Here is a 27,685-nt window from a genome sequence, read left to right on the forward strand (position 1 = left end):
AGGCCTAGAATGCAGCCTCACAGGGTTTTTCCCTTCAGTGTTCTCCTCTCAGCCCCTGAAGCAGTGGTGGAAGCTCCGTTTCCAGGGACCCTGTCTCCCAGCCTTCCTGGCAGGGCCCAGCCCTAAGGCATGAGAAGGCCTAACTGAAGTGGGTTCTTATGCTCTTCCCCACCCAACTGTGAGTGCTGATGTTCCAAACGCCAACAAACGGTGCAAGTCCTTTGACCAGGGTGACCAACATGTGGCCCCAGCCCCCCAGGTGCCTGCAGAGCAATGAGAGGAATCTATGCAAAGAACTTAATCTGGGGCCAAAGCTTGAGAACAGCAAAAGAGCATTGTGAACAGGGATTAGAGGTGCATTGGGGAGGGGGGCTAATTTTGATTAGGGGTTTTAGGCACCTCCCAAAGGCCAGGCGTATACCCACAATGGCGCTCACTGCAGGGGCTGCCTGAGTAGGTGCTCCCAGGCACAGGGGATTGAAGGATTGAGTTGCTGTACCAGGGACAATGGTGGCTGCAGTAGGCTCAGAGGTGGTCACAGGGAGAGCAGTAACAACAAGAGTTCACGCTGATTGTTCCTTTTGCGTGTACCAGACGTTGTGCCAAACACTGTAAAAATTTCTCAGTTAACCCTTAGGTTACTTTAATAGGTTCACTTAATAGTTGGAGAAACTAAGGCTTAGAGATGTTGAGGAACTTGCCCAAGGTCAGTCAGCTAGGAAGCCAGGGCTAGGACTGGAATCAGGTGTGTCTGGTTTCCAAGTCCGTGTTCCTAACCATCGCCATCACGTATTGCCATAGAGATGAGAGTCAGGGCCAACAATGCAGAGGCAGGCACAGCCCCACGGGCTCGGAGTCCCTCGTGGTGGTGTTCCTCTTACATTGTTGAGATGAGTTGATGACACGAGGAGAAGGGGAGGTTGCCCCTGAACTGGGGGCTCATCGAAGGTAGTTGCTCTAGATTAGATGTCTCTCTAGTGTTCAGAGAGAAAGTCAGCCGAAACGGGGATGGGCAGAAAATGGAAAAGACTCAGTTTCATGCAGAACTATTTTATTCTAGACACCTCTGCCTTGAACCGCCCAGGAGCTGGGCCTTCTCTGAGGGGCTCCCAATGGGAAATACACATGAGCTGAGCCTCCTGGACCAAGTTTGCATCTCTACTGTCTGGCTGAGTATGAACCCCAATCTACTAGGGAAGCTAGACCTCTTACCGGGACCTTAACAAAAGAACATTTATGAAGTAGGAAAGGTCCAAAGCTGGATCCTCAAGGCTGGAGAACACTTATGGTAAATAAAAAGCAGAGTTTCAGGTGCCCAGGAAAAATGCTGCCGAATGAACTCAGCCCATCCACACTCTGAAGCAATAGGCTGGGGAGAGCCAGGACTAGGGCTGGGGTCCCAGCACCTTTTATGTTTATTCCACACACTTGCAATGAGTGCCTTCCTGGGCCAGGTCACGTGCTAGGGGCTGGTCAACAAGGGTCTAGTGATGGTAATGACAGTGATGATGGCAGTGGCGGTGGTGGTAGTGATGCAGAGGAAAGGGGAGGAGGCAGAGGGTGATTTTCTGACAACAGTGTTGTGACCGTGACCACACACAGGTGCCCCTCCCAGCTGATTCCTAGGGATTTTAATTGCAGAGACTTTCCTTTGACCTACACAGTAGGGTCTCTGACAGTTCCAATTTTCACCATGTTAGCCACCCTTTAATTAAATGTCACACTCCACACCCCAGTCTTTGAGTTCGCTGGACTAATGCGTGTCCCAGGGCTTGAAGAGATTGCGTTATTTAACAATTGTAAAACTGAGTGCCTAGTGTGTGTACTACTCAATGCTAGACACTGAAAGATGGAGACATCTAAGACACTCTCCTCCCCCTCTAAGAAACTGAAATTGGACTGGAGGAGACAAAATATAAGCCCGTGAAAGTTGTTTTGCTCTTGTTATTGCTGTAGTTTAATGCCACATGTCGTATTCAATAATGTACTTGAGTGACTCAGATAAGCGGTCATTGAAATTCTGATTTTTAAAAAAACTCAGAATAAAATACACTGGGCTCTGTGAGGTGGAGGTTGAGAACTGGAAGGTGGGCCAGACTGGACAGGTGCATAGTGCATTTAAGAAACAGTGAGCAGCCCAAGTGGATTGTAGGGGAAGGTTTGACTTGGGGAGCAGAGGTTAATGGGAGAAAGATGGTGGCCAAGACAATTCCCTTCTCCCTACAGATAGTGTGGAATCATGTGAGGTCCTGAGGGGAAGAAACATCGCAGAGCCAGTGCTTTAGATTAAAGAACAGGCTCTGTGTTACAAGAGGAGAACTCTGCAAGAGACAGGACCCCAGAGAGCCCCAAAGGAGCTGAGTCCATTTGCACCATAACCTACTGCCATCTTGCTTAAGGATATTGCTGGAAGGTAAAAGTCCTGCTTCGCAGAGCACACCACACTGGAGGTAAATAGAAAGCAGTGCCATGAATAACCCCAAATGGACATATACAAAATCATTTCTGCTTCGTTGGGAAATGGATGCTAAAGGTCATTTTACTCTAGTTCATTGCCTTTTGACTGCTGGGTACATTTGAGGAAACCAACATTCTGTAGATCAAGGTCATTAATAGAAAGAGGAAGAAACTTGAAAGATTCTTGAGCTAACTTTGCGGTGACAAGACTTGGAGACAAACCATAGCACCTTAGAAATGGAAAGGACTTGAAACTGAGCTCTCTGATTATTTGAAAATGAGCTCAGCAAAGAAACCTAATGCTCTCTGCCTGTCTGAACCAGTTTGAAAGGAGCCTGTTTTTCCATCCACATCCAAAGTTAGCTAGCTCAAACAATGAGGTTCATCTGCTTTTCCCTATTCCCTCCACACCCCTCTCAACACCTGTCACCTTTCTGACATGAAATTCTCTGGGTCCTGGCGTTATGATTTCCCCGGCAGGTAGAATATGCACCCAGAGAAGGGGCAGAGCCTATGGCTGCGGTCTGGGACCCTAGAAATGGGGATGGGGGCAGGGTGGGAGAGGATGTGGAGAGAGTGAGGCAGAAAGTTCTGTGTTAGTAACAAGGGGAAGGGGCAACACGGGGCACAGAAGATGAGAAAAGCACCCCAGACAAGACAATTGGGAGCAGCTAGCTGACGACCGTTTTATGGTCGTTTCCCGGGACTGAAGGGTTTTCCAAGACAAAGGGCTTCCAGTGCTGCAACCTGGACAGTTCTGGAAAACCTGGACGGTGGATTACCTTAACATCACCCACTATACCGCAGAGTTCAGAGTATGAGATACTCCAGTAGTTTGTAGGGGTCACTGAAATTACATCTCTCCAAGTCTGTGAAACTTAAATACCAAGCGATTCACTACTATCCCTACTATCCCTCTTCCCCTCACACCCCCCCACACACACACACGTGTTAATGTGAATTCTCCAGATTACTAAGAAAACAGGTAGCTGGACGAGATCAATTTAAATTCAATTCCACTCTCATTTATTAAATAAATTCCTGCTGTTACAGGCATGGCGCTGAGTGAAATCCCAGACAGGCAATCAACATGGCCCAAATCCCCGTCTGTTGGTGCCACGTTAGTTTAGTGTTGGCCAGTAAGCCTCTATTTATTAAAACTTAGCAGAGGATGTTTAGTAACCTGACACCTGGTGGTGGTTTCCTTAACACTGTTCGTCTTAGAACTTTCTAGCGGTACTCCTAGTCATGGCTCCACAAACACCCTTCTCTGAGTCTAGGGCCTTCCCCGTCCTCTCCTCTGCATTAGCGTTTCCTTCCCTCTGCAGCAGCCCAGATCAGGAGGAGCAGTCCCGCCCTTCCCACCTCAAGAGAGTAAACTCACAGCAGCTTAATCAAGTGGCTGAAGAGCCCTTAGGGTGCTTTTGTGCTAATTAGAAGAGGTGCCCCTTCCTCTGGGCAGATGCAGCCCTTTGCCTGGGTGCATAGCTGAATTCCAGCCCCCACTCACCCCTCACCGGGCCCTAGTGCCAGGCACGACCCAGAGGGCCCTCAGGGCTAGGTGGCTTGCTTAAATCTCAAGGAGAGGCTCATGTTATACTGGTGAGCTGGAGCCTCTGGCCTGAATTCTCCTCCTCCCAAGGGGAGGGTCATCAGTGTCACCTGGCTTCTCCACTGCTCCAAGGCTGGCTACTCTCTGTCTTCCAGTCCCGGGTCTTTTCCTCTCTGAGCCCTCGGGGAAAGTGATGGTCCCCCAACTCCCACTTCTGTCCTCTCTGGGAACTGCCCTGCCCTACTTCCCTCTGGCTTAGGGACCTGAAAACTCATTTTGATTTTTCCCAGCCTGAGTGTCCTTTTGCCCATAGCACATCCTGCGTGTGTCTCACTAAGTTCCTCCAGTCTTGTTTCCCTCTCCTCCTACTCCGGATTTTCAGGCTTTATGACAGGACGGAGTCCTAGCCCTTTAGTGTCAATCAAGCACTCTAAAGTTCTCTTTCTTTCCTCTTTTTTTTAAAAGTCAAGCTCTCTGGACTCTTTACAATTCCCCCACCCCCCACCCCACCCCCTGCCCTGTCATCACAGGGAACTTTCCTTTAAGCTCAAATGCACAGAGGTATGTCAGACAAGCGCGGTCTTGTTCTGGGAAGGACACGTTTTCTTCCATTTACTCATTTCAAAATACCACCAGGCCCCCGTTCCTGTATTATTTCATCCATCTTCTTACCTCCCCCCCCCTCCCCCCCCCCCCCCCCCCCCCCCCCCGCAACCCCAGCCACTTCTGGAGGAAGTTTGTAAGGTTTTTTTCTGACCCGACCTCCTTTGTTGCATGATTCTTTTTGTGAAAGAGAATAAATAGAGGCTGGAGGAAGTACCTTAATCTTTTGATCCTGACTGAAGTTTGAATCTTGATCCGCCTCTTCCTTTGCCCATTTCCAAAGCAAACAAGCTGGGCTTCATGGCTGGCGGTAATTAAGCCAGTCAGCAGTAATGACATGGTCTCTATCTCCCATCGGAGCACCACACAGCGCTCTCCAAACAGGAGGAAGGAGGCCATCCCTACCCCCACCTGATCCCCTAAGGAGCAGCCCCTGGAGAGGGGGCACCTGCCTCAGGGGTGGGAGAAATGGCTATCACCCTTCCCTGTGCCCACATTATAACCGAGTCTGTTGGGCCCTGGGATGGGAAGAAGCTAGGAGGGGGACAGGAGAAGAGATTAAACACCCAGGCAAGGTAGGAACTGAGAGGAAAAATGTAAAAGTGGGATGTCAAGAAAGAAATACGAAAACTAAGTGAGTGCTTTAGGAAAAGGGAACTAGAAAAAACTGGGTCAGTGGGGAGGGATGGGTTGGTCCTGGGGGGAGGAGCTAAAAATGCAGAGAGGGTGGAGGATGAGCCCAGAGGCTGGAGGCAGGGACTTGAACTGAGTCCTTCACAATCCCAGCCCAGCCTGGGTGGGAGGAACCTCCTCACTGCTGTGCCCAGGGGCCCTAAGCACCACCCTCTAGGATGCAAACCGGCGAGGATGTAGAGGCTCGGACAGGTGGGGCTTAAGTGATGCTCAGTGCTGGCACCTGAGGCTGGGGCCAGAGTGTAAACTCCTCCATCCAGCGCTGAGACCACCACCCAGCCCCTTTGAAACGTTCTGTCCACCTTCTCTTGTAGAGAAGGAGGCCTGCAGACAAAGTCCCCTTCTCCCCAGCGTCATAGACCTCCCCACTGAGGCAAGTGGGTCTTTATGGCCAGGTTACAAGGTGTGAGAGAAGGCTGTGGGTTCAGGAGGCCAGGCGTGAAATGAGCGTACATACCAGAGAGTGGAGAAGAGGGGTGCACCCCAGGACACAGCAGTCGGTAGGTGTGAGCCAGTGAACACAGGGGACTGGGGCGTACTGGCTCCCAGGTAGGGAAAAGGTACAGCTAGGCAATGTGGGACAAGGCTGGGCACTCCATGGCATAACAGAGAACCAAAGGAGAGGACTGAGAGGGACTAGCAGACATGGGGGAGAACCTTCTGGAAATGGATGTAGGTTGCACGGGCTGAGGAGAATGTGACGGGGAAGAGTTGCTGGCCTGGGATTGGAATTGAGTGGGAAACTAGCCTGGCACTAGAGCCTCAGCTGTAGACACGGAGTAATCATTTGTTGAGAGCTTGCTTGGTACATTTCAACTCATTTCATCCTCATACCAATCCTACAATGAAAGTACTCTTATTATTCCCACTTTACAAATGAGGAAACATAGGAGCAGGGAGGCTGAGTTGCCCAAGTCACAGTTATAAGTGGCAAAAGAAACCGACTAACAATGGGATTCACTCTCGACAGGCCAAGTGCAAAGTGTATGTCCTTGTGCACTGGGTGACTTCCTACATGGAGGTCCCTCCAGCCCTGGATCCACCATGCTATGGCTCAGGTCATGAGGTGGGAGCAGCTTTAATATGGAGTTTGGGGCTGCATCTGGAGTTCCAGCAGGAAAGATCTGGAATCCTGAGAGCCTTCCTGGGGATAGATGGATTAGAAGCAAGAAGGAGGGTGTGGGGACAGAGCCAGGAGCGCAGTTTCCAGGCTCTCGGCCTCACGTGGAAACGTGCTGGCTCAGGTAGTAAATGGCCATCAACTGCGATTAATTGGATGGCCGTCAGCTGGGGCTAGTTGGCCGTCAGCTGTAACCAGTGAGCCATTGGCCACTAATATAACTGCTGTGGCTACGCTAGCAGCAGATGATGGTTGGCAAGCGCGGAGTGCAGTTAGCAAGGGGGTGGTTGGTTGTTAGTTGGCAGAGAAGTGGCTGGCGGATTGCAGATCGTGTGGCTCCTGCTTCCTGTGTCTCCAAGCCAGCTGCCAGCGAGACTTTAGTGGTATGACTCCCCTACCCAAGGCTCTGTTGGGGTTCCTTTTTGGCCTCACCATGTCCTGCGTTCTTGTGCGAGGAGCGGGAGCAGAGACCCTGCACGACACTTGGCGCAGCGAGCAGCCAAAGCTCCGGTGCCGGCGAAAGCTCTCCAAAGGGCGGTGGAGCAGTTTGTGCCTATGAACTCAGTCTCAGGAAGACCAGGAGGAGCAGTTGCCAGAGAGCTGGATCCCCGTGGCGGGGTGGGAGGACGTGGACGGTTCTCCAACCAGCCCAGGCCGGAGAAAGCAAAGATCATTGCAGCCCTGTGGGCTGGGAAGTGCTTGCTGAGGCAGCTCGGATGTGGGACTTGTATTCCCAGGAGGAAATGCTTGCTGAGTCCTCTGTGGGAGATGTGGGTGAGGTCAAGGTCGTCCCTCATCCCCAGGTTGGTGAGGACTTGGAGCCCTCACCCCATGGAGAGGACATACATTGTGGGGCCAGTGCACAGCCCTGGTGAATGACTGGACTATGGGGAATTGCCTTCCATCCCTGATTTGATGGACTGCTTGACTGTTTGGGAATGTACCACCGTGTAGTGGAACTGGTGGGTGTTTGCTTCCTGTGTCTCGCCCGGCTGCCAGCGAGACTGGTGCAGGAAGAGCCCTTGTTGAGGTACAGGTGGACGTTTGCTTCCTGTGTCTCAACCGGCCGCCATTGAAAATATGTAAGCACCTTGGCTGTGTGACATTATTGTTCCAACACGGTACCCTGGGAAACCCTGGCTGTGTCCAGGAGGTCTAGCTGTTGGCCAAAAAGACTGGCGGTGCCCTGAGAACCCTGGCTGTGCCCAGGAAGTCTAGCTGTTGGCCAAAAAGACTGGCAGTGCCCTGAGAACCCTGGCTGTGCCCAGGAAGTCTGGCATTGCTCAGAAAGAGTGGCAGTGCCCTGAGAGCCCTGGCTGTGCCCGGGGAGACTGGTGGTACTCTATGAAGCCTAGGAAATCTGGCTGTGCCCAGAGGATTGGTTGTGCCCTGAGAAACCCTGGCTGTGTCCACCTGTATTCACCTCCAGGCTCCTCGCACAGGGCCCCTCGCGGAAGACGCTTGTCGCGTAGATTGTGAGGCGAGACCTGGAGTGTTGGAGTGGGGACAGAGCCAGGAGTGCAGTTTCCAGTCTCTTGGCTTCACATGGAAAGGTGCTGGCTCGGGTAGTAGATGGCCATCAACTGTGATTGGATGGCCATCAGCTGTAACCGGTGAGCCATTGGCCACTAATATAACTGCCGTGGCTATGCTAGCAGCAGATGGTGGCTGGCAAGAGCAGATTGCAGTTAGCACAGCGGATTGCAATTAGCAAGGGGTGGGTTGGTTGGTTGGTTGGTTGGTTGGTTGGCAGGCAGAGAAGCGGCCAGTGGATTGCAGATCATGTGGCTCCTGCTTCCTGTGTCTCAACCTGCTGCCAGCGAGACTGGTTCAGGGAGACCCCTTGTTGGGGGGGGAGGCAGATGTTTACTCTGTGTCTCCACCAGCCGCGGTCGAGAATATGTAAGCACCTTGGCTGTGAGCCATTATTGTTCCAGCATGGTACCCTGAGGAGGCCTGGCTGTGTCCAGGAAGACTGGCTGTGCCCAGAAAGACTAGTGGTACCCTGAAAAACTCTGGCTGTGCCCAGAAAAACTGGCGGTACCCTGAGAAACCCTGGCTGGGCCCAGGAAGTCTGGCTGTGCCCAGAAAGACTGGCGGTGCCCTGAGAAACCCTGGCTGTGCCCAGAAAGACTGGTGTTACCCTGAGAAACTGGCTGTGCCCAGAAAGACTGGCAGTACCCTGAGAAACTCTGGCTCTGCCCAGAAAGACTGGCGGTACCCTGAGAAACCCTGGCTGGGCCCAGGAAGTCTGGCTGTGCCCAGAAAGACTGGTGGTGCCCTAAGAAACCCTGGCTGTGCTCAGGAAGACTGGCTGTGCCCAGAGAGAGTGGCAGTGCCCTGAGAGGCCCTGGCTGTGCCCGGGGAGACTGGTGGTACCCTAAGAAGCCCAAGAAATCTGGCTGTGCCCAGAAGGACTGGTTGTGCCCTGAGAAACCTTGGCTGTGTCCACCTACATTCACCTCCAGGCTCCTCGCACAGGACCCCTGGCGGAAGATTCTTGTCGCGTAGATTGTGAGGCGAGACCTGGAGTGTTGGAGTGTGGCGACAGAGCCAGGAGTGCAGTTTCCAGTCTCTTGGCCTCACATGTAAAGGTGCTGGCTCGGTTAGTAGATGGCCATCAGCTGTAACCAGTGAGCCATTGGCCACTAATATAACTGCCATGCCTACGCTAGCAGCGGATGATGGCTGGCAAGTGGGGATTGCAATTAGCACGGTGGATTGCAATTAGCAAGGGGTGGGTTGGTTGGTTGTTGGTTGGCACAGAAGCAGCTGGAGGATTGCAGATCATGTGGCTCCTTGCTTCCTGTGTCTCCAACCCAGCTGCCAATGAGAGTATAGTGGTGTGACTCCCCCATCCATGGCTCTGTTGGGGTTCCTCTTTGGCCTCGCCATATCCTGCGTTCTTGTGGGGGGAGTGGTAGCAGAGACCCTGCATGACAGGTTGGTTTCAATAATAAGTCTCTAACGGGGAACTTGCCATCTACTGGGGGATGTTGTATTGACAGAGCACAGGGATCGAGGGTGATGGAAAGTGGTTTGCAGGAGAGGAGAAACCCTCAGTGTCTCTGGCGATCCTGGCAGCATTTGCCAAATATGAATGTAAGAGTCAAGGGATGGTGCCACAAGCAAAGTGATTGTCCTACAAGAAGTTGTCAGTCCTAGAGGTGGCAGAAGTGGTGGAAGCCCTGGAAGAGAGGTTAGAGGCAGCTGGCAAAGGGCAGCTCAAACCTCAGAAGCTGCCAAATGTGATCTAAAAAGTCTTTAAGATGCTCCCTCTCCCCAATAATTCATGTCCCTTTCACCTCCTTCAGGAAGCCTTCCTAGATTGTGTTCAGCTCTGCTCCCTTCCTTCCTCTGTATCCTCTGGCTGTGCCTTTCAAGTGCCTCCATGCCTGGATTATCAACTACATTAGAGAGAGGAGAGAGAGAGAGAGATCTCAGAGCACCTCTCTCGCCCTCCCACCCCTAACCCCATACAGCCAGGGCAGGGGTTTATACACAGAGCAGGTGGGGCTGGGGAGGGTATTGCTGAGGGATGAGGGCTCTCACTCCAGATCAGCACCAAGAGTCTCAGGCATCCATTGAGAGAGAGCTGTCTGAGGCCCCAGGTGCTCTGGCTAGAGGTGAGAAGGTTCAGGCAGCGGCAGCCCCCATCCACCTCCTGTGAGAGGACAGAGAGGGGAGACAGGAGCCAGGGCCTGGCCAGTATGGAGGCTGGGACCAGCCTGGGCATGCCGGGGAATGAAACAGCATCTCCTCCAGCTGGCAGGTCTGCGGTGGGCCTGTCCAAGATCATCCCATACCCTTTGTGTTATAGTGAGGTCTCTCCACGGCCACACAGACGGAAGGTGCAGTACCTGGGTCTGATGGCAGAGGGCAGTGTATGCACAAAATACAGGCACAGAGGAGTTATTTTTCTTGCTTGGAAATTAGCAGTTGGTGACTAAATGGGAATGTGTGTCAATGAATAGACTCAGTTCCTCCGCCCTGCACTCAGCCCATCTCAGCCAGGCCTCTGGGTACAGTCCTGCCCTAGATCGACTGTCATGACCCCCTACACAGCCAACAAACACAGAAGGCTTTACAAACACATTAATAACAATTATTATAATAACTAACATTTATTGGCTGTCACTGTATTTCTTCCATTATCCCTTTTCACATTCTCAGCTCTCCTCTAAGGTGAGAACTTTGACAGATAATGAAGTAGCTTGGCTGGTAGATGGTCTGTGGAATGGGATCGGGGTTCAAATCCCAGCTCTGCCATTTCCTCACCGTGTGACGTTGGGTGGGTTATTTAGCCCTTTGAGCCTCAGTATCCTTGGTTCTGAGACGCGCATCATTATACTCGCGCCTCAGGACAAGAATCCCTGTCAGGTCGTTGGGAGAGTTAACTGAGTTGTGCGATGGTGCTGAGAACAGTACCTAACATATAGGGAGCCCTCACTAAGGGCCAGCTTATGTCGCTGTTATTTTACAAGGACAGGAGCCTGGTTAGGCCACCCCTAATTGTCCATTAGAAGAGCCAGGATTTGAAGCCAGCCAGGCCTGTGACTGCTCAGCCAATATCCTGAACCTGGTGCGGGGTTGGGGGGAGCATTTCCCTGGCATGGTGCTGGCTTCTGCCTATTGCCTGAGGGTCTAGTTCAGCATGTGTCCAGTTTGGTTGGTAAATGATATAAACCGCATCCACATGGATGCCTAGAAAACACACATTTTTTAACCCAAACGTGTTTCACTTGTATGCCAAATCATCAGGACCTGTATGTACCCTGAGCTCTTTCTCTTTGGTGGAGGTAAGCTAGACGAAAGCCACACGTTCCTGTGGCAAACGTACGTTGAGTGCTGGGTGTGAACCAGACTTGAGGACCCAGGAACAAGGGGCTGTGAGGGGGCAGACGTGTGTACAGCTAAGATGACACCAGGAAAATAAAGCACTGACCGTAATATAGTCAGAAACAGCGCTGCAGGTGTGGGGGGCTGTGAACTGGAGCAGAGCACTTAGCCATCCAGGCCTCCATTTGTTCCCTTATAAAAGGAAGGGATAGGAGACAGCTGTTGAGCCAGTAGCTCTAATGTTCCTTCTCATTTAATGCTTGACGACTTAATGGAGTCCACCTGGAGGGACCAGCTAAGCATGAACAAGGGAGACAGCATTTTAGCTGGGCCACAAAGGATGAGCAGGCTTTCAATAAAGGAATGGGGCATGGGTTCCCATAATTAAAAATCATATTTACCCTCTTTGAGCCTCTTGAGCCTTGCCTTTGCTCGGGGCCCTCTCCCAACCCTTTGGAGTGGACTTTCTCTCCTAATAATGGCCCTTGCGCCATTGTCTGTTGCTCAGCTCAGCTCCTATTTCTTTGGAGTGTACTATCTCTCCTAATCTACTTTCACCACTTTAAAAAATCATATTTACAAAGGTCTGTGGGTGTGAAAAGTCCTGGCCTGCTTGAAGAAAGACTGGAGTGTCGGGACAGGGAATGATGTGGGAGGGGAAGGGGGCCTGGGCACCCTGAATTGCCACTCAAATGAGGCTCATCCTTGAGGATTCTGCTCCTTAGCACCTGGCTCAAGTCTATTGTGCTGGTTCTGAGAAAACACTCTTGCGGAAACACACATGCACTCTTAAAGAGCACCGTTCTAATGCAATCAGTAATGTTGTAAAGACTTTGTAGGGTATTCGATGGACACTTGTCCCATTTGGGAGACCACCTCAGGGATGATGTAGATGCCTGATCACTGCACTGTACACCTGAAGCTGAACAATAATGAATGTCAACAGTAATTTATATATATACACACACACACACACACACACACATATATATACAAGAAGCGGAGTACAGCATTAGGAGTAGAGACAGTGGAAATGTAATGGCTCCGTGCAATGTCAGAGGGGTAGTAGATGGGGGAGGGGGTTATCCCTGTGTGAGGGATATAAATGATAAATGTTTAACTATTACATTGTTTTGTGCACCTGAAATTTAAAAAAAATAAGAAAAATAAATAAAAATAAAAATATGCACTTAAACGGGAAAAAAAAAAGAGCACCCTTCTTACTCCACAGTTGTCACTACTGACATCGTGTTATATATTCCTTTGTTGGTTGCTTATTTTCACTCTTCCCACCAGTCTATAACCTCTCTGAGGACAGGGCCTGCGCCTGTTGGTTTACTTCAGTATTCCCAGTGCCCGAGCAATGCCTGGCTCACTAAGGAGTTTTCAATGAGCCACTACTTTCTATACACAATAGATACAGAGGCATCCATAAACATATACACATGCAGGCCTCAAACTTTAGGGTGGAAAAGAGTTGGCTGGAAGAAGAGGAAAGCAGGGCCATTGTGAGGGAGCAGGATTGGGGAGGGGAAACTGGCAGGGGAGTGAGGAGGTAAAGAAAGAGGACTGACCACTCTAGCAATGAGAGGCAATTCGTGTGGGACACTGGGTACCTTTGAGAACCAGATCGAGAATGGTATGGGCCTCTCTGCACGGTGACGCTGTCTGCCTCCCAGGGCCAGTGTGTGGAACAGGGACCCTAACACACAGGAAGCCCTGAGCCTGTCCAGAGGCTCATAGTAACAAATCTCAGCCGTCTGCTAGGATTGGCTCTCACCCAATGCCTACCTGGCCAGAACCAGAAAGCAAAAATCCATGTCAGGCCAGAGACTCAGAGGAAAGCAAGAGTTAGACCAAGAAAAGTGAGATGGGATAATGCAGACATCAACATCTTGGGCAACAGATTGACACTGAGAATCACATGGCATTGAGCGTTTATTGCGGGTGAAGCAGAGAACTGGGCACAACCCCAACCAGAGGACAAAAAGAGCCCGTTGGTGAAGGCCCAAGAAGGGCACATGGGGTCAGAGGGGCTGCCACCTGCCTACAAGGAAGCATCCTGGCTATGCGTGTTATCTCTGCCTTGGGGGCAGTGACCCAGTGAAAGGTGGTGAAGGAGGAGGTCACTGAGCACCCAGGATTGGACTTCCCTGCACAGAAGCATCGCCCCCGCTGAGGACAATAGGGAGAGGGGAGGGGACTGGGATTGTGGTTACAGGGACAGCATCTCCTGACTTGGGAAGGGGCCCAGGGGAGAACAGGAGGTGGATGGCTTCTGCAGCTTTCTGCCCTTCATCTGGAGGCCTTCTTTTTGGTTGCACAGCTGCTGCCGGAGGTTTTGGTAAGCGGGTCCTTGAACTCGCTGCCACAGATACCTTTGGTTTTCACATCTGCTGCCCCAGGTTTGTAGCTGTAACTGCTCGAGGAGCCAAAGCCCACGCTGAAGCCAGCCCCTCCTGCCCCAGCTCCCGTGTTGCTGATGACAGCTGGAAGGGGCGAGAGAAGACCCCAGCCCTGTCGGTCCTCCTGGGGCATCCTGGCCACTCCCCTAGCTCCCTCCCCTGTGGTGGCGTCACATGGGGACAGATTTTCTCTGTTGTGTATTTTCAGTTTACTTGGAGATTTTAATCAGCGCTGGTCATTTTTCACGTACTGGGCCCCCTGTATTGGACCTTTTCCTATTAGTCTGTGTCAATCTACTACTATCAGACTTTAAGCGTCTCAGGCTCTAGCAGTGAATTTCCCCACTGGTGGGGCCACATGAAGAAGGGCCTCCCCGGAGGCCTTCAGGTGATGCTGCTGAAGAAAAACACTGCCAGCTTGTCCCTGCCTCTCCTACAACAGCACCTTCACAGAACTCAATAGCTTTTAAATCCGGGGGAGGTGATTTCAGCTCTTTTTCATCATTTCCCTTTCAGGCTCCCCTCAATAACCTCTCACTGAAATTCAGGGCCTTTATTTTGTCTAGTCTCAGCAGAAATAGAATGTAGCCATTAAGCATTATTCTGATAATGGACTCTTGGATTATACACTGTTGAGTATCATTTGATCTTTCTACAGGTTATACATTTGTATTTCATGACATTATTTTCCTCCATCCATTGCTTCTCCTTGATGACTAAAGCCAGCTTCCTCTCTGTGCCCCAAAGTCTCCCCTGAACCCACTCTGGTAGTCTGGCTTCTCTTTGGTGTCACGGAATTAGAGGACCTTAGACTTGTAGTAAGTGACCAAGGGCAGAAAGGGGTCCTGCAGGTACTTACAGATGCTCACGGAATTTGGATATTCGCCAGACATCCTGAAGAGGTAGAAGGAAAACAGATAAACCCTCTGTCAACCATCACCCCATCTATCCAGGGAGTCTCCTCTGTGCATTAGCCTCTCCTTTTAGAACGTCCCACCTTCCACCCTATCTCAGCTTGCTTTCGTCCCATACTCGCCAGTGGGAGCTCTCAAGAAATGGAGAACCAAGGTGAAAAATCTGCTACAAGGAGTCAGCTCTCCATCAAAGTGGCTTGGGGATTAGCTGATGTGTGGGATAATTGCGCCTTCGCTTCCCTCTAGTAATGCCCTTGGTCTTAGGCAATTAAGAGGAATGAGTTCACATCCTCACTGGGCCCCAGCACTGCCAGAGCAACCTTGAACTTACGTGACCCTTGGAGGCCCTCTGCCCCTCCCTCCACCCACCCTGAAGGAAGCATCATGAAGGGTCCAGGATGCACTGTTTCTGAAATGTTGCTGACATGAATACTTCCTCTCCTACCACCGCTTTGGGCTTTTTTATAACTTAGATCTTCTTGCTGTCTAACTGGTCTTTTCTATGGCACCATGTCAAGCCCGCTTTCTATAAGGCTTTACTTCATAAGGACCTGAACAGACCCAAACTGCTTGCTTTCAGTCTTCCTACTAAGGTGGAGAGAGAACTGCTCCAGACAAAAGCTATCTGGTCCTCTCACCGGCTCTCCTCGCCCTCCAGCAGCTTGCGGTAGGTGGCGATCTCCATGTCCAGGGCCAGCTTCGTGCTCATCAGCTCCTGGTACTCGCGCAGCATCCGGGCCAGCTCCTCCTTGGCCTGGTGCAGGGCGGCCTCCAGCTCGTCCAGCTTGGCCCGGGCGTCCTTCAGGGCACAGTCGCCCCGCTGCTCGGCATCGGCAATGGCCGTCTCCAGGTTGGAGCACTGAGGAGCAAACAGATTGAGCGCATTGATTCAGAGCACAGTTCTGAGGTCCTTCTCTCCTCATTGGTCTTGACTGATACTAAATGTTCTGGGGTCCTCCTGGTTTCTCCATCTTCAGGCATCACTAGAGGGGAACTTGCCCTCAGTTCACCCTAAGTCGTGCTGTGATATGTGAAGGTAGAGCATCCTTGTCATGGGAAAGAGGAGGGAAGGGCACTGAGAAGGTAGGCTACCTGGGCCCACGGAGCGTACCCTGTCCCTCCCGGCTGTAATGTCAGCTATAAGATTCTAATGCCCACCCTAAAAAGGCTCTGGGGAGCTGACCTTAATTCTGCCCCACAGTGTAAAAGTGGTCTTGGGAGATCCTGTAAATCATGAAAAAATGGGGAATAATAAAGTTCCTAGTAATAACATGTCTGCCCAATAAACCTGCCACACTGAGAATCTGGCCTCCAAAATTCTGCAGAGAATCATGTTACGTGGCAATAGCCTTAAAAAAATAACTGGCAGGTTTCACAAACATCACTTGCAGGAGGAAACTGCAGGTGGGGCTCTGTGGCATCCATGTGAAAGTTCTGGGGGGTGAGACAGGAGAGCTTCCTTGGGTGTGTATTCCTGTCACGTGGCTAAGGTATCTGGCTTCTCTTTCTAGTGTGTCCCCTTCCTCTGGAATTACATTTGCTTCATCCCAAAAAGAGGGCTGATCCTGAGACCAGATGGAATTCTAGACTGTTATCCAACTGGCGACACCAACCCCTGCCAGGCAGGGCCCCAACCATGCAAACATTTGCAGCTTTTGTTTTTGTTTTTGTTTTTTTAATTAAAGTTTATTGGGGTGACAATTGTTAGTAAAGTTACGTAACATTTGCAGCTTTTTGGGTGAATGGCTTACAGCCTCAGCAGAAACACCTAGGACCAAGCCACCCGACCAGAGAATACCATGTCCCATCCTCGGAACAGGGAAGGGCAAACACAGAGCAGAGCGCTGGGCCCAGTGCTAGGGTGAGAGGCTCTTCCTTCCTCACTCTTCTCTAAAACCCACTGCCTAGCCTCCTCCCTCCAGCACAGGTTCATCATGTGAAACCTACCAATGCCTCCCTTTTACCTATTGCATTAGGTCTAAAACCCACTGCCGGGCTTTGAAGGCACCCATAACCCACCCCTTCCCATGTCCTTTCTGTCACCCCACCCATGTGGACCTTCTGCTCATCGTCCACACCTCTCCTCCCTACACACGTGCCACTCACACACCCACCTCGGGTCCACTGCTCCTGCTGGCTCCCTTACCAGGCCCCTACCCCTCTCTTTTCTGGCTCCATCCCAGTGTAATCCCGCCTCCTACAGGCAGCTCCAGCCCCTCGGAACTCCTCCAGCACTTAGGGGGCATGCCACACAGAGGGTGGATGCTTCATCCTGCCATACAGGATCAGACGGTTCTCTCCTGATGAATTGTAAATGCCCGAAGGAGGGACCCTTTTCCATATTTGGTCCTGGACAGATTGGTGCTCAATAAAACCTGTTAGCTGACACTGTGTACAACCCACCTGCTTCTTCACACTCCCTATCTCTGAGCGGAGCCTCTGGATGAGCCGGTTGAGCTCTGAGATCTCGGCCTTGGTGAGTTTGAGGTCGTCCCCATGCTGGCCCGCTGTGACCTGCAGCTCCTGGATCTGAGATTGGGGGATGACAGAAAAGGAGCACAGGACAGCTGAGCATTCCCTCTAATAGGTGTTCAGCATGAGGGGGGGGGGCACATGCTGCTCTCGTTATCCAAGCAGTGTAGACAAGGGAGGAGGGAGAGAGAAGCAGGGAGCGAGGGGGAGAAAGACAACACCTTCCTTCTGGGTAGGAAGGCCCTGCCCCGGTTCAGCAGAATCCTTGCATTCTTAAATGTGAGCACTTTGGTGGCGTTTGAATTTCCTGTCCTTATTTTAACAAAGTTGGAAACCAGAAGAAAAGCCAAGATATCTGGATTACCCACAGAAATGGTGTCAGAGTCTTAGGGCTGTGGCTGGTGTGGCTTCTGTTCTTAGCAAGGGCCGTGGCAGGGAAAGAGCTAAGGCCTATACGTGTCCCCAGCACCTGCCAAGAGTGTGGTTGACATTCCTGGACCACGGGGAGGCATTTCCACAGGCCCAACTCCAAGATGCAAGAGGTCTTCACCCAGCCTAAATATACATGCATGCACACACATAAGCACATACATGCATTCATGCATGCCTGATGAGAGGGCAGCGGCTGTGGTCACTGGCCTTTGGCACACAGCTCACCTTGCTTTGGTACAAGGCCTCGGCCTCGGCCTTGCTCTTCAGGGCGATCTCCTCATACTGGGCCCGGACCTCATCAATGATACTGTCCAGGTCCAGGTCCCGGTTGTTGTCCATGGACAGGACCACGGATGTGTCACTGATGTGGGACTGGATCTGAGCGATCTCCTGGGGGAAAGTTAGGGGAGTGGAGCCAGTTAGAGGGTCCTCACGAGGGGAGTACCTCTCCTGATCGTTCCTAGAAAACCCCTCACTGCCCTTTCTGCCCTCCTTCAGCAGAGCCCACCGGGGCCAGTGCCTGCTGGATGTGAGATGCACGCGTTGACCTTTCAGCCCATGTGGGACCACCCTCTCCACCATGCACTTGGGACTGTTCCCACCCCTATTCCTTACTCTGCAGCAATGGCCACCCTTCACCCATAGAATCAAGTCTGAGCTCCTTACATGGCACTCAGAGCCCTCTAGGGAATCACCGATGATCTTCCCTTCTCCAGGCCCCTCATGTTTCAGCACAGTTCAGGTCTCTGAATCTTCACTTGTTCTGCTCCTTCAGACAGGAGCATCATGCCCTTCCCAGCACCCATGGAGAATTCCCCTATCTTTTTCCAGGAGCCTTCCCTGACAGCTCAGACAGAACACACCATTCACTCTGTCCTCCGACAGCTCATCTGCACACTGTGTTTCCTACCAGACTGGGAATTCCTGAAGGACAGGAATCATTGCTTCTCCAGCATGGTCTCCTCAAAGCCCACCTCATCACTCAGCTCATAGTAGGGCTTTAGTGACTGTCAGCTGCACTGAATTGAAAGGCTTCTCTGCCAGCATTTGGTCCATACAACCATCTGACCCCAGGGCCAGAAGCCCTTTGTAAGAGGTCAGCAAGGTCCTTACCCCTTCATAGAGGCACTTGAAGAACTTGATCTCATCTGTCAAGGAGTCCACCTTGGCCTGCAGCTCCACCTTGTTCATGTAGGCCGCGTCCACGTCCTGGGGGGCACAGAGAGCAGCCAGCTCCCCTCCCTCACTCCCTCCCTTCTCCCTACCCTGCCACAAGGAGCCTCAGCTTCCCTACTCTCTTCCCTCCCCTTATCCTATGCTTCACAGGGAGGCCCCATCCCTGAGAGCAAACCAACTAATGTGTAGTGCAGTGCTGCACCAGAAGTGTGGCAAATGCCTAGATTTTAAGCTGGCAGATTCTGGGAGCAGCGTGCATCCCAGGCAAGGGACTTGGAGAGAGAGAACCTGGGAAATTAGAATCCCAAGTGCCCCTGCCCAAGGGACTGAGGGACCCACGGGGTCCCTTTTTCCTCAGCCTACAAACATCACTGTGCCAGGTGCTCGGGGAGCTCTCTAGGCTTCCACCAGCACTGGCTGCTCTCCTCACCTTCTTAAGCACCACAAACTCATTCTCAGCAGCTGTGCGTCTGTTAATCTCCATCTCGTACCTGCATGGGCAAGACAAAGGGGAGAGAAAGCGTGGCCATTGGGATAATTCAGTCCTGCAAATGGTCATGAAGCAGTAAGTGTTCAGCTCTGTGTCAAGAGCTGCAGGGCAGTGGTCTACAAACTGAGGTTCATGCATTGCCCTCCTCAAGGGGATGTGACAAGCACAGGTGTAAAGAAATCAGTTTCCTGAGTTCACATGCAGTCTGGGAATGCACGTGTGAGAAGATGTCACGCAGGCCCCACTGCCCCACCTCCCTTTCACAACTACTCCCTCCCTGAGACGGAAGAAAGACACACCCCTCCGCCATCTGGCAGCTCATTACAGTGCATTAGCCCAGTGTGCAAAATCTCCCGGGCACCAAACAAAACGCTATCCCACCTTCGAGCTGTATATTATACCTGTTTCTTCTACATATTTCTGTTCCACGTGAAGCAAGATCTTGGAAATAGGTGTTTAGATAGTACTGGGATGTTCTTAATACAGATATATTGTGGACTGGGGAGGTAAGAGGATTGATCATTTCACTTAGACACTTCACTATACCACCCCTTACTATTGCCAAAGAATGTATTACAGGACATTTGGGAGAGCAAACAAAATAGAGCATTGGAAAAAAAATAATTAAAGCTAGAAAATGGCTTTGTAAATATACTTTAACATGAGCAAATCTTTTCAGCTTTTTACTCCTTCCTAAAGCATGTCACTGACTACCAAGATGGGGGGGGGGGAAGCCTTGTCGAACGGCTGAAGTAGTACAGGTTAGTAAAGTGGGTTATTTAAAATGGACTAGAACATTTTCTGAGACTGCCAGATTTTTCTAGTTATACTGGATAAAACATACAGAAAACCATTTATATGACTTGTCTCAGATTCCATGTATATTATTCAAAAGGTGATTGAAAACTTCTTTGTATACAATTATATTATGAAATTGTTGTTTCTTTTACAATCAATCTTTATCTCATATTATCTTAGTAAATATTCAATCTTATCTTCCTCCTATTAACAGAAATAAAAGCATATGCTAGTTGCAAAGCAATTAGTTTTTAGCAGTTTACATCTGTTTCATAAAACACATAGAAAAAGTTTGATCATGATGGCTATCAAAGTTAATGACATTCACTTATAATAAATAATTTTTCATTATTTACTTCTAGAAACCAAAACCCAGAGTTCAGTGCAAACATACACACATTTACAAAGAGAAGATACATTTTATGGTACTATTGATTTTATAAATAACTTATCATTTTAAAAATACATAACAATGCATAATTGAAAGTTGAACAGTGACAAAGTACATATTGATTTACTTGTTTTTGAACATAGATGTATTAATTATATTAAATCTATATCTCTTTAATCTTAAGTTTTCCATAACCTACTGTACAAGATGTAGTCCTTAGTTTATTGCTGAGTGGATTTTATAATAGTCCCCAAAGTGCATATTCATATTTTTACTTGAATTTAGAAATGAAGCCAGACTTTTTCTGACAAAAAGCAACTCTTAGTTCTGTGGTTTGACAATAACGGCTCGCTTTCCAATTAAACTAGATGGCAGATAGATATTTTCTATAAAGTAAATAAGCTAAATCTGCTGTTCTAAAGTTTTGGAAATGTGTATGAGTATATACATATGTAAAAATGGAATTAAAACATTTTTTTAATTACAGAACTGGCAAAGGTGTACTGAAGACTAACAATGATTTTATGTTCCTAGTCCTTTCTGGTCTGTTGGATCAGACATGTTGTCCTTAGGGACAGAGTATGTTGTATAAACAGTAGTTATCAGGTTGGTCTTGATAAAATTGTTTTTGAAAACTTCTCATAAATTTGGAAGATAAATGACTTTGTTGACTAGGAAACAAATCCTTTTTGCAATTCACTTGTTTTCAATTTTTGCTTTCAACAAAAAGAGGGAACTAAGTTGTCAGCTGACAGATTCTTAAAAATGATCTTTAGTAATGAGTCATAATGTGATTTTGATACACAATCATTCATCTAAGAAATAGATATATCAAATGTGGGATATTTTGTAGGCACTGAGAATAAATCAATGAACAAAACAAACAAATATCACTGCTTTGGTGGAGCAGAGAGAAACAATAAGCATAACAAATAAATTATATAGTATGTTAGAAAATGAGTACTATGAGAGAAATAAGCAGAAAAATTGGAAAGGCTTTCAAAGAACTGAGTAACACTGCTTTTGCAAAATTCCCTCCATGAAAATCTATTTGAATGTACAAAGTTTCCCATTACTTAGGTAAGAATGGAAAAGAGTCCGGTCTCATTCTAGCAAGAATCAATATGCATACTCCACTTCTTGTAAAAATATATATATATGTATGTATATGTATATAATTGTAGTTAACCTTCATTATTGTTCAGCTTCAGCTTCAGGTGTACAGTGCAGTGATCAGGCATCTACATCATCCCTGAGGTTGTCTCCCTAAGGGACAAGTGTCCATCGGATACCCTACAAAATCTTTACAACATTATTGATTACATCCCCCAAATTGACTTTCGTATCCCAGTGGCAATCTTGTGGTTACCGACTGTGCTTTCTAATCCCCTCACCTTCCCCCTTATCCCCACTCAACCCATCTAGCAACCCTCAGTGTTTGAAATGATAAATGTTTAACTAGTACATTGTTTTGTACACCTAAAACTAAAAAAAAAAAAAATCAATATGCATGCATGAATGATTAAGCCACTTGGGGCGGAAAAAAAAAAAAAATTTTCCCCATTCAACTCATTAAAAAATGTATTTCCAGAGTAAATCTTTAGACACCTAAAAACTTACACAAGAAGAAAATTTTCTGAACTTTTCAAGTTACAGATTTTGTGGCAGCTAGGGTGATCAACAAAAGACTGTAAGGCATAAAATACATTACATTGGAGCAAAATCCTGTGACGAAAGTGACATAAAAATGGGAGTTCAAATGAAGAAAGGATCAAGGTAAAGTTTATGATTTTTAAAGCAGAGCTTCTTCATTACCTTTTTAGATGAATGATAGTGGGTATTAAACTGTTGTGGCAGCTGGATACACTTAAACTAGCTTATGTAACCTTTATCATTTTAAATGGCAAAGTACACAATACGCTTGAAATTATGTCCTTTGCAACTACTTAAATTTGATAAAAAATTTATGTCAACTTTTTTTAAATTGTGAGATTTTTTAAGTTGTGAGTAATTAAAAATTATAGTCTATGAGAAAAATTTTGACCACTGCCAGAGTATACCAGTGGTGCTTAACACACACACTGACTATCCTCTAGAATCTCATAGTTTTACAGAAAGGTAAATGCACTCAAAATGCTAACACAAGGATGACTTATGATTAGGAGCTCATGATATATCATAAGAGGTACGAAAAAGTGACTGAGGAACCACAGGTGGGAGAAATTAGTAATAAAAGCAATATTAAAAAATAAGTGCAGCTAATATTTCTTTGACCCCTTACTACAGGCTAAACATTGTGTTAACGTCTTCACATACATTATTTTATCTAATCCCCACAACCCTGTGAAGTAGGTTCTGTTATTATCTCCCCATTTTATTAATGAGGCAAAGACTTGCCCGAGGTCATAAAGCTAGTTAATAGTGATGGTAGGATCCAAATCCAAGACTTCTGACATCAGGGACACAATGCCTAATATTTGTCTAGCCCTTTGGTTCTTTTGAGACCTGTCGACAGATTGCTATCTGGCTTTACCCTCTCAACGGCTCTTGCGGGTGGTAAGACAGGTATCAGTATTTGATTTTCATAAGGATTAAAACTGAAGCTCACAGAGGATCAAGAGTGACCCATGGTCACTCAACTAGTGAGTGCTAATTCTGTAACACCTGGCCTTTCCATTCAGAAAGGCCCAGAGCCAGCACAGCCCCTGGATGCCTCTGACCTGAACATCTGGGTTATGCCGGCAGCCCTTTCTTCCGAGAATCCTGCTCAAATCTCCAGCAGGCTCCATATGCCCATCATAATTTCTCTCAGTTCACACTGGATTCATGGCCACTGACTAGGAGCTTTCTGAAAGTGTTCTTTAAGCCTGTCTCCACAACCTGTGTGCTTTCAGAGGTCAGAGACCATGTCACCTCTTTCCTCAGGATCTCCATGAAGGGCTTAAGCCAGAGTTCTGCCTTGGGGGGACTTCAGAATAGGGATGGACCGGCAGATCAAACATGGAACAAAGACATAACCTAGCTCTGACCGTCTCCACCCCATGAATTGTGGCAGAAGTTACCAATCCCAAGAACTCCTGGCACCTGGAAGCAAACTGCCCAAATCTCAGATCACACTGAGTGCAGGTGTATCACTTTCTCCTCTTGGGCTCAAACTAGAGGGAGAAATGTTCTCTGGCTCCACGTACATCCTCAATTATCCTCTTTAATGGTGGCATTCACCGGGAGGCACAGATATGCCTCCCGGATCTCTCTCTCTCCCTCCCTCCCTCCGCTATGGGAAAGGAAAATGCAAAGGGATCAGCAAAGGATTTAAGGCAAAAATGCTGGCTCCAAATCAAAACCTCACCTGTAATCAAGACCCTCCAGGGGCATATTCTCTGCCTCTCCACTCACCTCTTCTTGTAGTCCTCTACCACGTCCCGCATGTTCCTCAGCTCCGAGTCCAGCCTCACCCTGTCCCCGGACAGCGTCTCCAGCTGCTTCCGCAGGGTGCTGATGTAGCCCTCATACACAGGCTCCAGGTTCTTTCTGCAGTTGTTCACGTCCAGCTGCTGCAGCAGCTCCCACTTGGTCTCCAGCACCTGGTTTTGCTGCTCCAGGAACCGCACCTGGAACCAAGAGGTGGTCACAGCCCAGAATCCCCATGCTTTGCCTCTCATGAGTGGGAAGAAGGCCCCAGAAATCAGATGCAGTCATCCTGGGATGGGGGTGGAGGGCAGGAAAGATCAAGGCTCATTAGAGAATGGATTCAGCCAGGGGGACATGCCCATCTGGGTCTCCAGGACAAGAAATAAGATCCAGTCTAAAAGAAATTGGGGAGAAAAAGAAAAAAGAAAAAAATATAGCATAAAATAAAAATAAAATTATTCCTTAATCTGGGAAAAAAAAGAAATTGGGAAGTGGGCTTAAGCAATGCTGTAACTGTTTCTATGGGTTATCATGTGATTGAGGAAGCTTCTTTTGCTATAAATGCTGGTATTTTCAGAGTGAAGGGAAATGGGAAGCAGGGGAGATGGCACTGGAAAGTCATCGTGGTGGTTTGCACGTTCTTTCTTATGTGCAGCCTAAGTTGCTCTTGGTTGGTTTGTTTCTTTGGTTTTCAAAGTGGGTTACCACATCTTTCTAAGGTTCCTACCTACTTGACCAAAGGTTTCATGTTTTTGGGCTAAATAAACTCAAGCACTCTGTGACTCACTGGCGTTCCTCTTCTCACCCATCTTTTCAGCTTGAGGAAGAGAAGGAAATATGCTATGGAAGAACAGACTTAGAGGAAGAAAACGACGCTTGTCCTCTGGAATAGTAGCTGTTTCTTCCACTCCTGTCCTCTCCCCTCCAACCACTTCCCTCCCTCTTCCCGAGCACAGTGGTGAGGGACACAGTCTACAGCTGCCTGTTCTGTCAGTGGGGGCACATTTCTTAGCCTCCCTCTGCCTTAATTTCCTCATCTGCAAGGCAGAAGGAGAACAGAATCATGGGTGTGAGTTGATAAACAAGAACCACTTGGGACAGTACCAAGCACTGAGAACATCAGCTATTGTTAGTATTATGTCCCCTGTCACTCATGGTCTAGACCTTCTGCCCAAGGTGGAGACAAGAGAAGCCTATTCCTTGTGTCCTCCCCATTTGTTGAGGTCACTGCCTCTGAAGCTCCAGAGACATCTTCCCTATTACCCCAATTTCTGGGCACCCCCCACACACATACACAACACACACATGTAACTTGACATGTCCTCCTCTATATCTTCTCCCTTCGTGTCCACCCTTCAATTTTCCGGTCCTTTTCTCTCACTTTTAGAAACCTTCCCTGGCTTACAACTTTGTCCCACTTCCTACCTTCCAAGTCCTTCCCCACTCACCAAGCATCAAGTCCTGTGACACCTGCTGGCCTGTGTTCCTCTAGGGCCCCTGTCCTGAATGTGTGTCCCCAGATCCTTGTCTGACATTGAGAGCCTTCAAAGGGCCCGTTCCATGCGTCTCCTGTCCCTGATGCAGCCTGTCTCCCACCCCTTCCCCAGATCTTCTCCCAGAAAGAAGGAATAAAGCTCTGACTTATCCCGCATGTGTGCCTAGCACTCTTCTAAGCACCTTATAAACATCTAACTTGCCCTCATTACAAACCTACTGGGTAAAAGCCACTCTTGTACCCATTTTACAGATGAAGAAAGGGAGGCTCAGAGGGATAACTAACTCATCCAAGTTCCCACGCAGCTGTCACATGGCAGAGCAAGTACCCTTGTGAACAGTGGTCATCAGTGCAGGGACAGATGCTCCAAGGACCCACCTTGTCGATGAAGGAGGCGAACTTGTTGTTCAGCGCCTTGATCTGCTCCCGCTCTTGTGCGCGCACTTTCTGGATCTTGGGGTCCAGCTCCACGTTGAGGGGGGCCAGGAGGTTCTTGTTGACGGTGACCTGAGGGATGCCACCTGGTGGACACACAGATGGACACACGGGCCCCAGGCCGGCGGTGCCAAAGACGGTGCCCACGAAGCCCCCCAAGCGGCCGCCGGTTCCTGCGCAGTGGCCCAGCGCGAAGGCAGCGCCCCGCCCGGCCGAGGCGCTCAGGGCCAGGCGCCGGCCGCCCCCCAGGCTGAAGAGGCTCTTGCTGCCAAAGGCAGCTGAGCTCTTGACACCAGCCCTGAATGAGGCGGAGCTGCTGCTGACCCGGCCAGAGATGACAGCGGAGCAGCCACTGAAGCCGAGGCGCTCCCCGCCAGGGTAGGGGTGCAGCTGGCGGCTCATGGTTTCAAGGATGTGCTGCCGGGTGGTGCGAAAGGCAAGAGAAGGATCAGAGGGCAGCTGGACCTTCCTTCGCCCAGGCTCACCCCTTAAATAGCCGAGCAAAGGCGGGACGGGCTGGAGTCAGCCTAATTTGTAGGTCAGGAAAATCATTTAGGCCACATGGGGCCTTTTGGGTTCTTCATTTAGGAAATTACCGTCCCTCTCTAAGATTTTTGTCTCTTCCTCCTGAGCTCCCCATCAATGCCCTATAAAGTAGCCCAGAACCTTGCATTTGCTTAGCTTGCCTCCTGCAATATAGTAATTTGGCTGCCTTATCTCCACTTGCTGCCCTCCAATTACTGGGGTTTTCACTGACAAGATCTCCAGTGGAAGCTTCCAGTGGGTCTGGCCTCTCTGGGTGTGTGGGGGGAAGAGGGAGGTACAGGCAAGCAGACGTCCAGGCTGGTGCTGCGTCAGATGTACATGACCAGGGCCAAGAATATTCCAGAGAATTGTCCTTAGCCTGTCCCCTGATGCTTCCTCGGGCTTCTGGATGAGGATGGCTCTGTGCTGAGTACTGGACGGAGCTTGGGAGAGGGGAGGCTTGTGGCCTGTCTGCAAGGGACTCTCCGTATGCGGGGCAGGCAGGACACAGTGACAGACTTAAGGTCACTGAGAGCTCTCGTCACAAGTGCTGGGAGGGGGGGTGACTTTGGACCAGAGCTGAAAGGTTTCTCCAGAAAAGTATTTCTGGAATAACAGCAGGGAGATACTAGCTGGGATGGCAGGAAGAAGGCCAGGGGAGATGGCATGAGAAAGCCTTAGGAAGAGGGTCTTTCCTGAGGTTTGGGGTTTTTTTTGGTTTTGTTTTTTTCTTTCATAGCAGAAGAGGATCATTCATCTAATCCAATAAACCTGTGATCAGGGCACTTGCTGCCCTGGCATCACTGATTCTGGATCAATATGTGACCGACTATTAGGAACAGGTCAAGAAGAGCTGAGGAAGATACCTGTGATCTGAAATTAAGAACCAAGTTCTAGAACATTCTGTATAAGCTCGGGAGTATCTTTCTTCACTCTAACCCAATTTCCTTTCCTCCAACTTAAGTTGCCTCCAATTTACCTCTTAGAACCCCTTCCCGTACTGCTCCCCTGGCGCCCAGGTGAGGTTCCACTCTACATTTCAGTCTGAGTCCTGAGTATGTGTTCCATTTCCCCCAACAGATTGACAGGTCCCCCTGGATTAACTCTTCCCTCCTTTACTCCCCCCATGTTCAACCAGGCCTTGGCACCAAGAACATTTAGAACAAATTTGAAACAGATCGGTGCTTAGGACAAGGCCCATTGCTGTGTCCTCAGTTATACCCTAGAGCCGGGACTCCCCTTGGGGCCTTCATGGTGAGGCCAGATGGTACCTGGGGTAATTGGCTGACACAGCCTCCAAGAAACCAATCACAGAGCATAATAACAACCAAGGTGTTTACCCCACAGGGAACAAGGCTCTGGGGACACTGGTGAGTGATAGAGATGGCGCCAGCCACAAATGAGCTGGTAGACGAGTCTGGGGTGCCCTGCCTGCATGGAGAAGAGGGTGGGCTCTCTGTGCTGCCTGAGATGTTAT

General features: G+C 49.3%; 1 protein-coding gene across 2 annotated transcripts; it reads right to left on the reverse strand.

The window, feature by feature from the left end:
• Positions 1-13,206: 13,206 nt before the first annotated feature.
• Positions 13,207-26,085, reverse strand: KRT72 (keratin 72). Of its 2 annotated transcripts, XM_019724505.3 has the most exons (9): positions 25,627-26,085; positions 23,739-23,953; positions 19,094-19,154; positions 18,601-18,696; positions 17,713-17,877; positions 16,987-17,112; positions 15,222-15,442; positions 14,529-14,563; positions 13,207-13,753 (listed from the first exon to the last, which is right to left on the reverse strand). In XM_019724505.3, the coding sequence occupies exons 1-9, from the start codon at positions 26,083-26,085 to the stop codon at positions 13,560-13,562; spliced, it is 1,572 nt and encodes a 523-aa protein (XP_019580064.3). In that variant the 3' UTR covers positions 13,207-13,559. The 2 variants fall into 2 exon arrangements, with proteins under 2 accessions (XP_019580064.3, XP_074175225.2); XM_074319124.2 differs by lacking the exon at positions 16,987-17,112.
• Between the last annotated feature and the right edge of the window lie 1,600 nt (positions 26,086-27,685).

The sequence above is a fragment of the Rhinolophus sinicus genome, chromosome 1, assembly GCF_057876585.1.
Source record: "Rhinolophus sinicus isolate RSI-liver-muscle chromosome 1, RSI-T2T, whole genome shotgun sequence".
In the NCBI taxonomy this organism is placed as follows: Eukaryota; Metazoa; Chordata; class Mammalia; order Chiroptera; family Rhinolophidae; genus Rhinolophus; species Rhinolophus sinicus.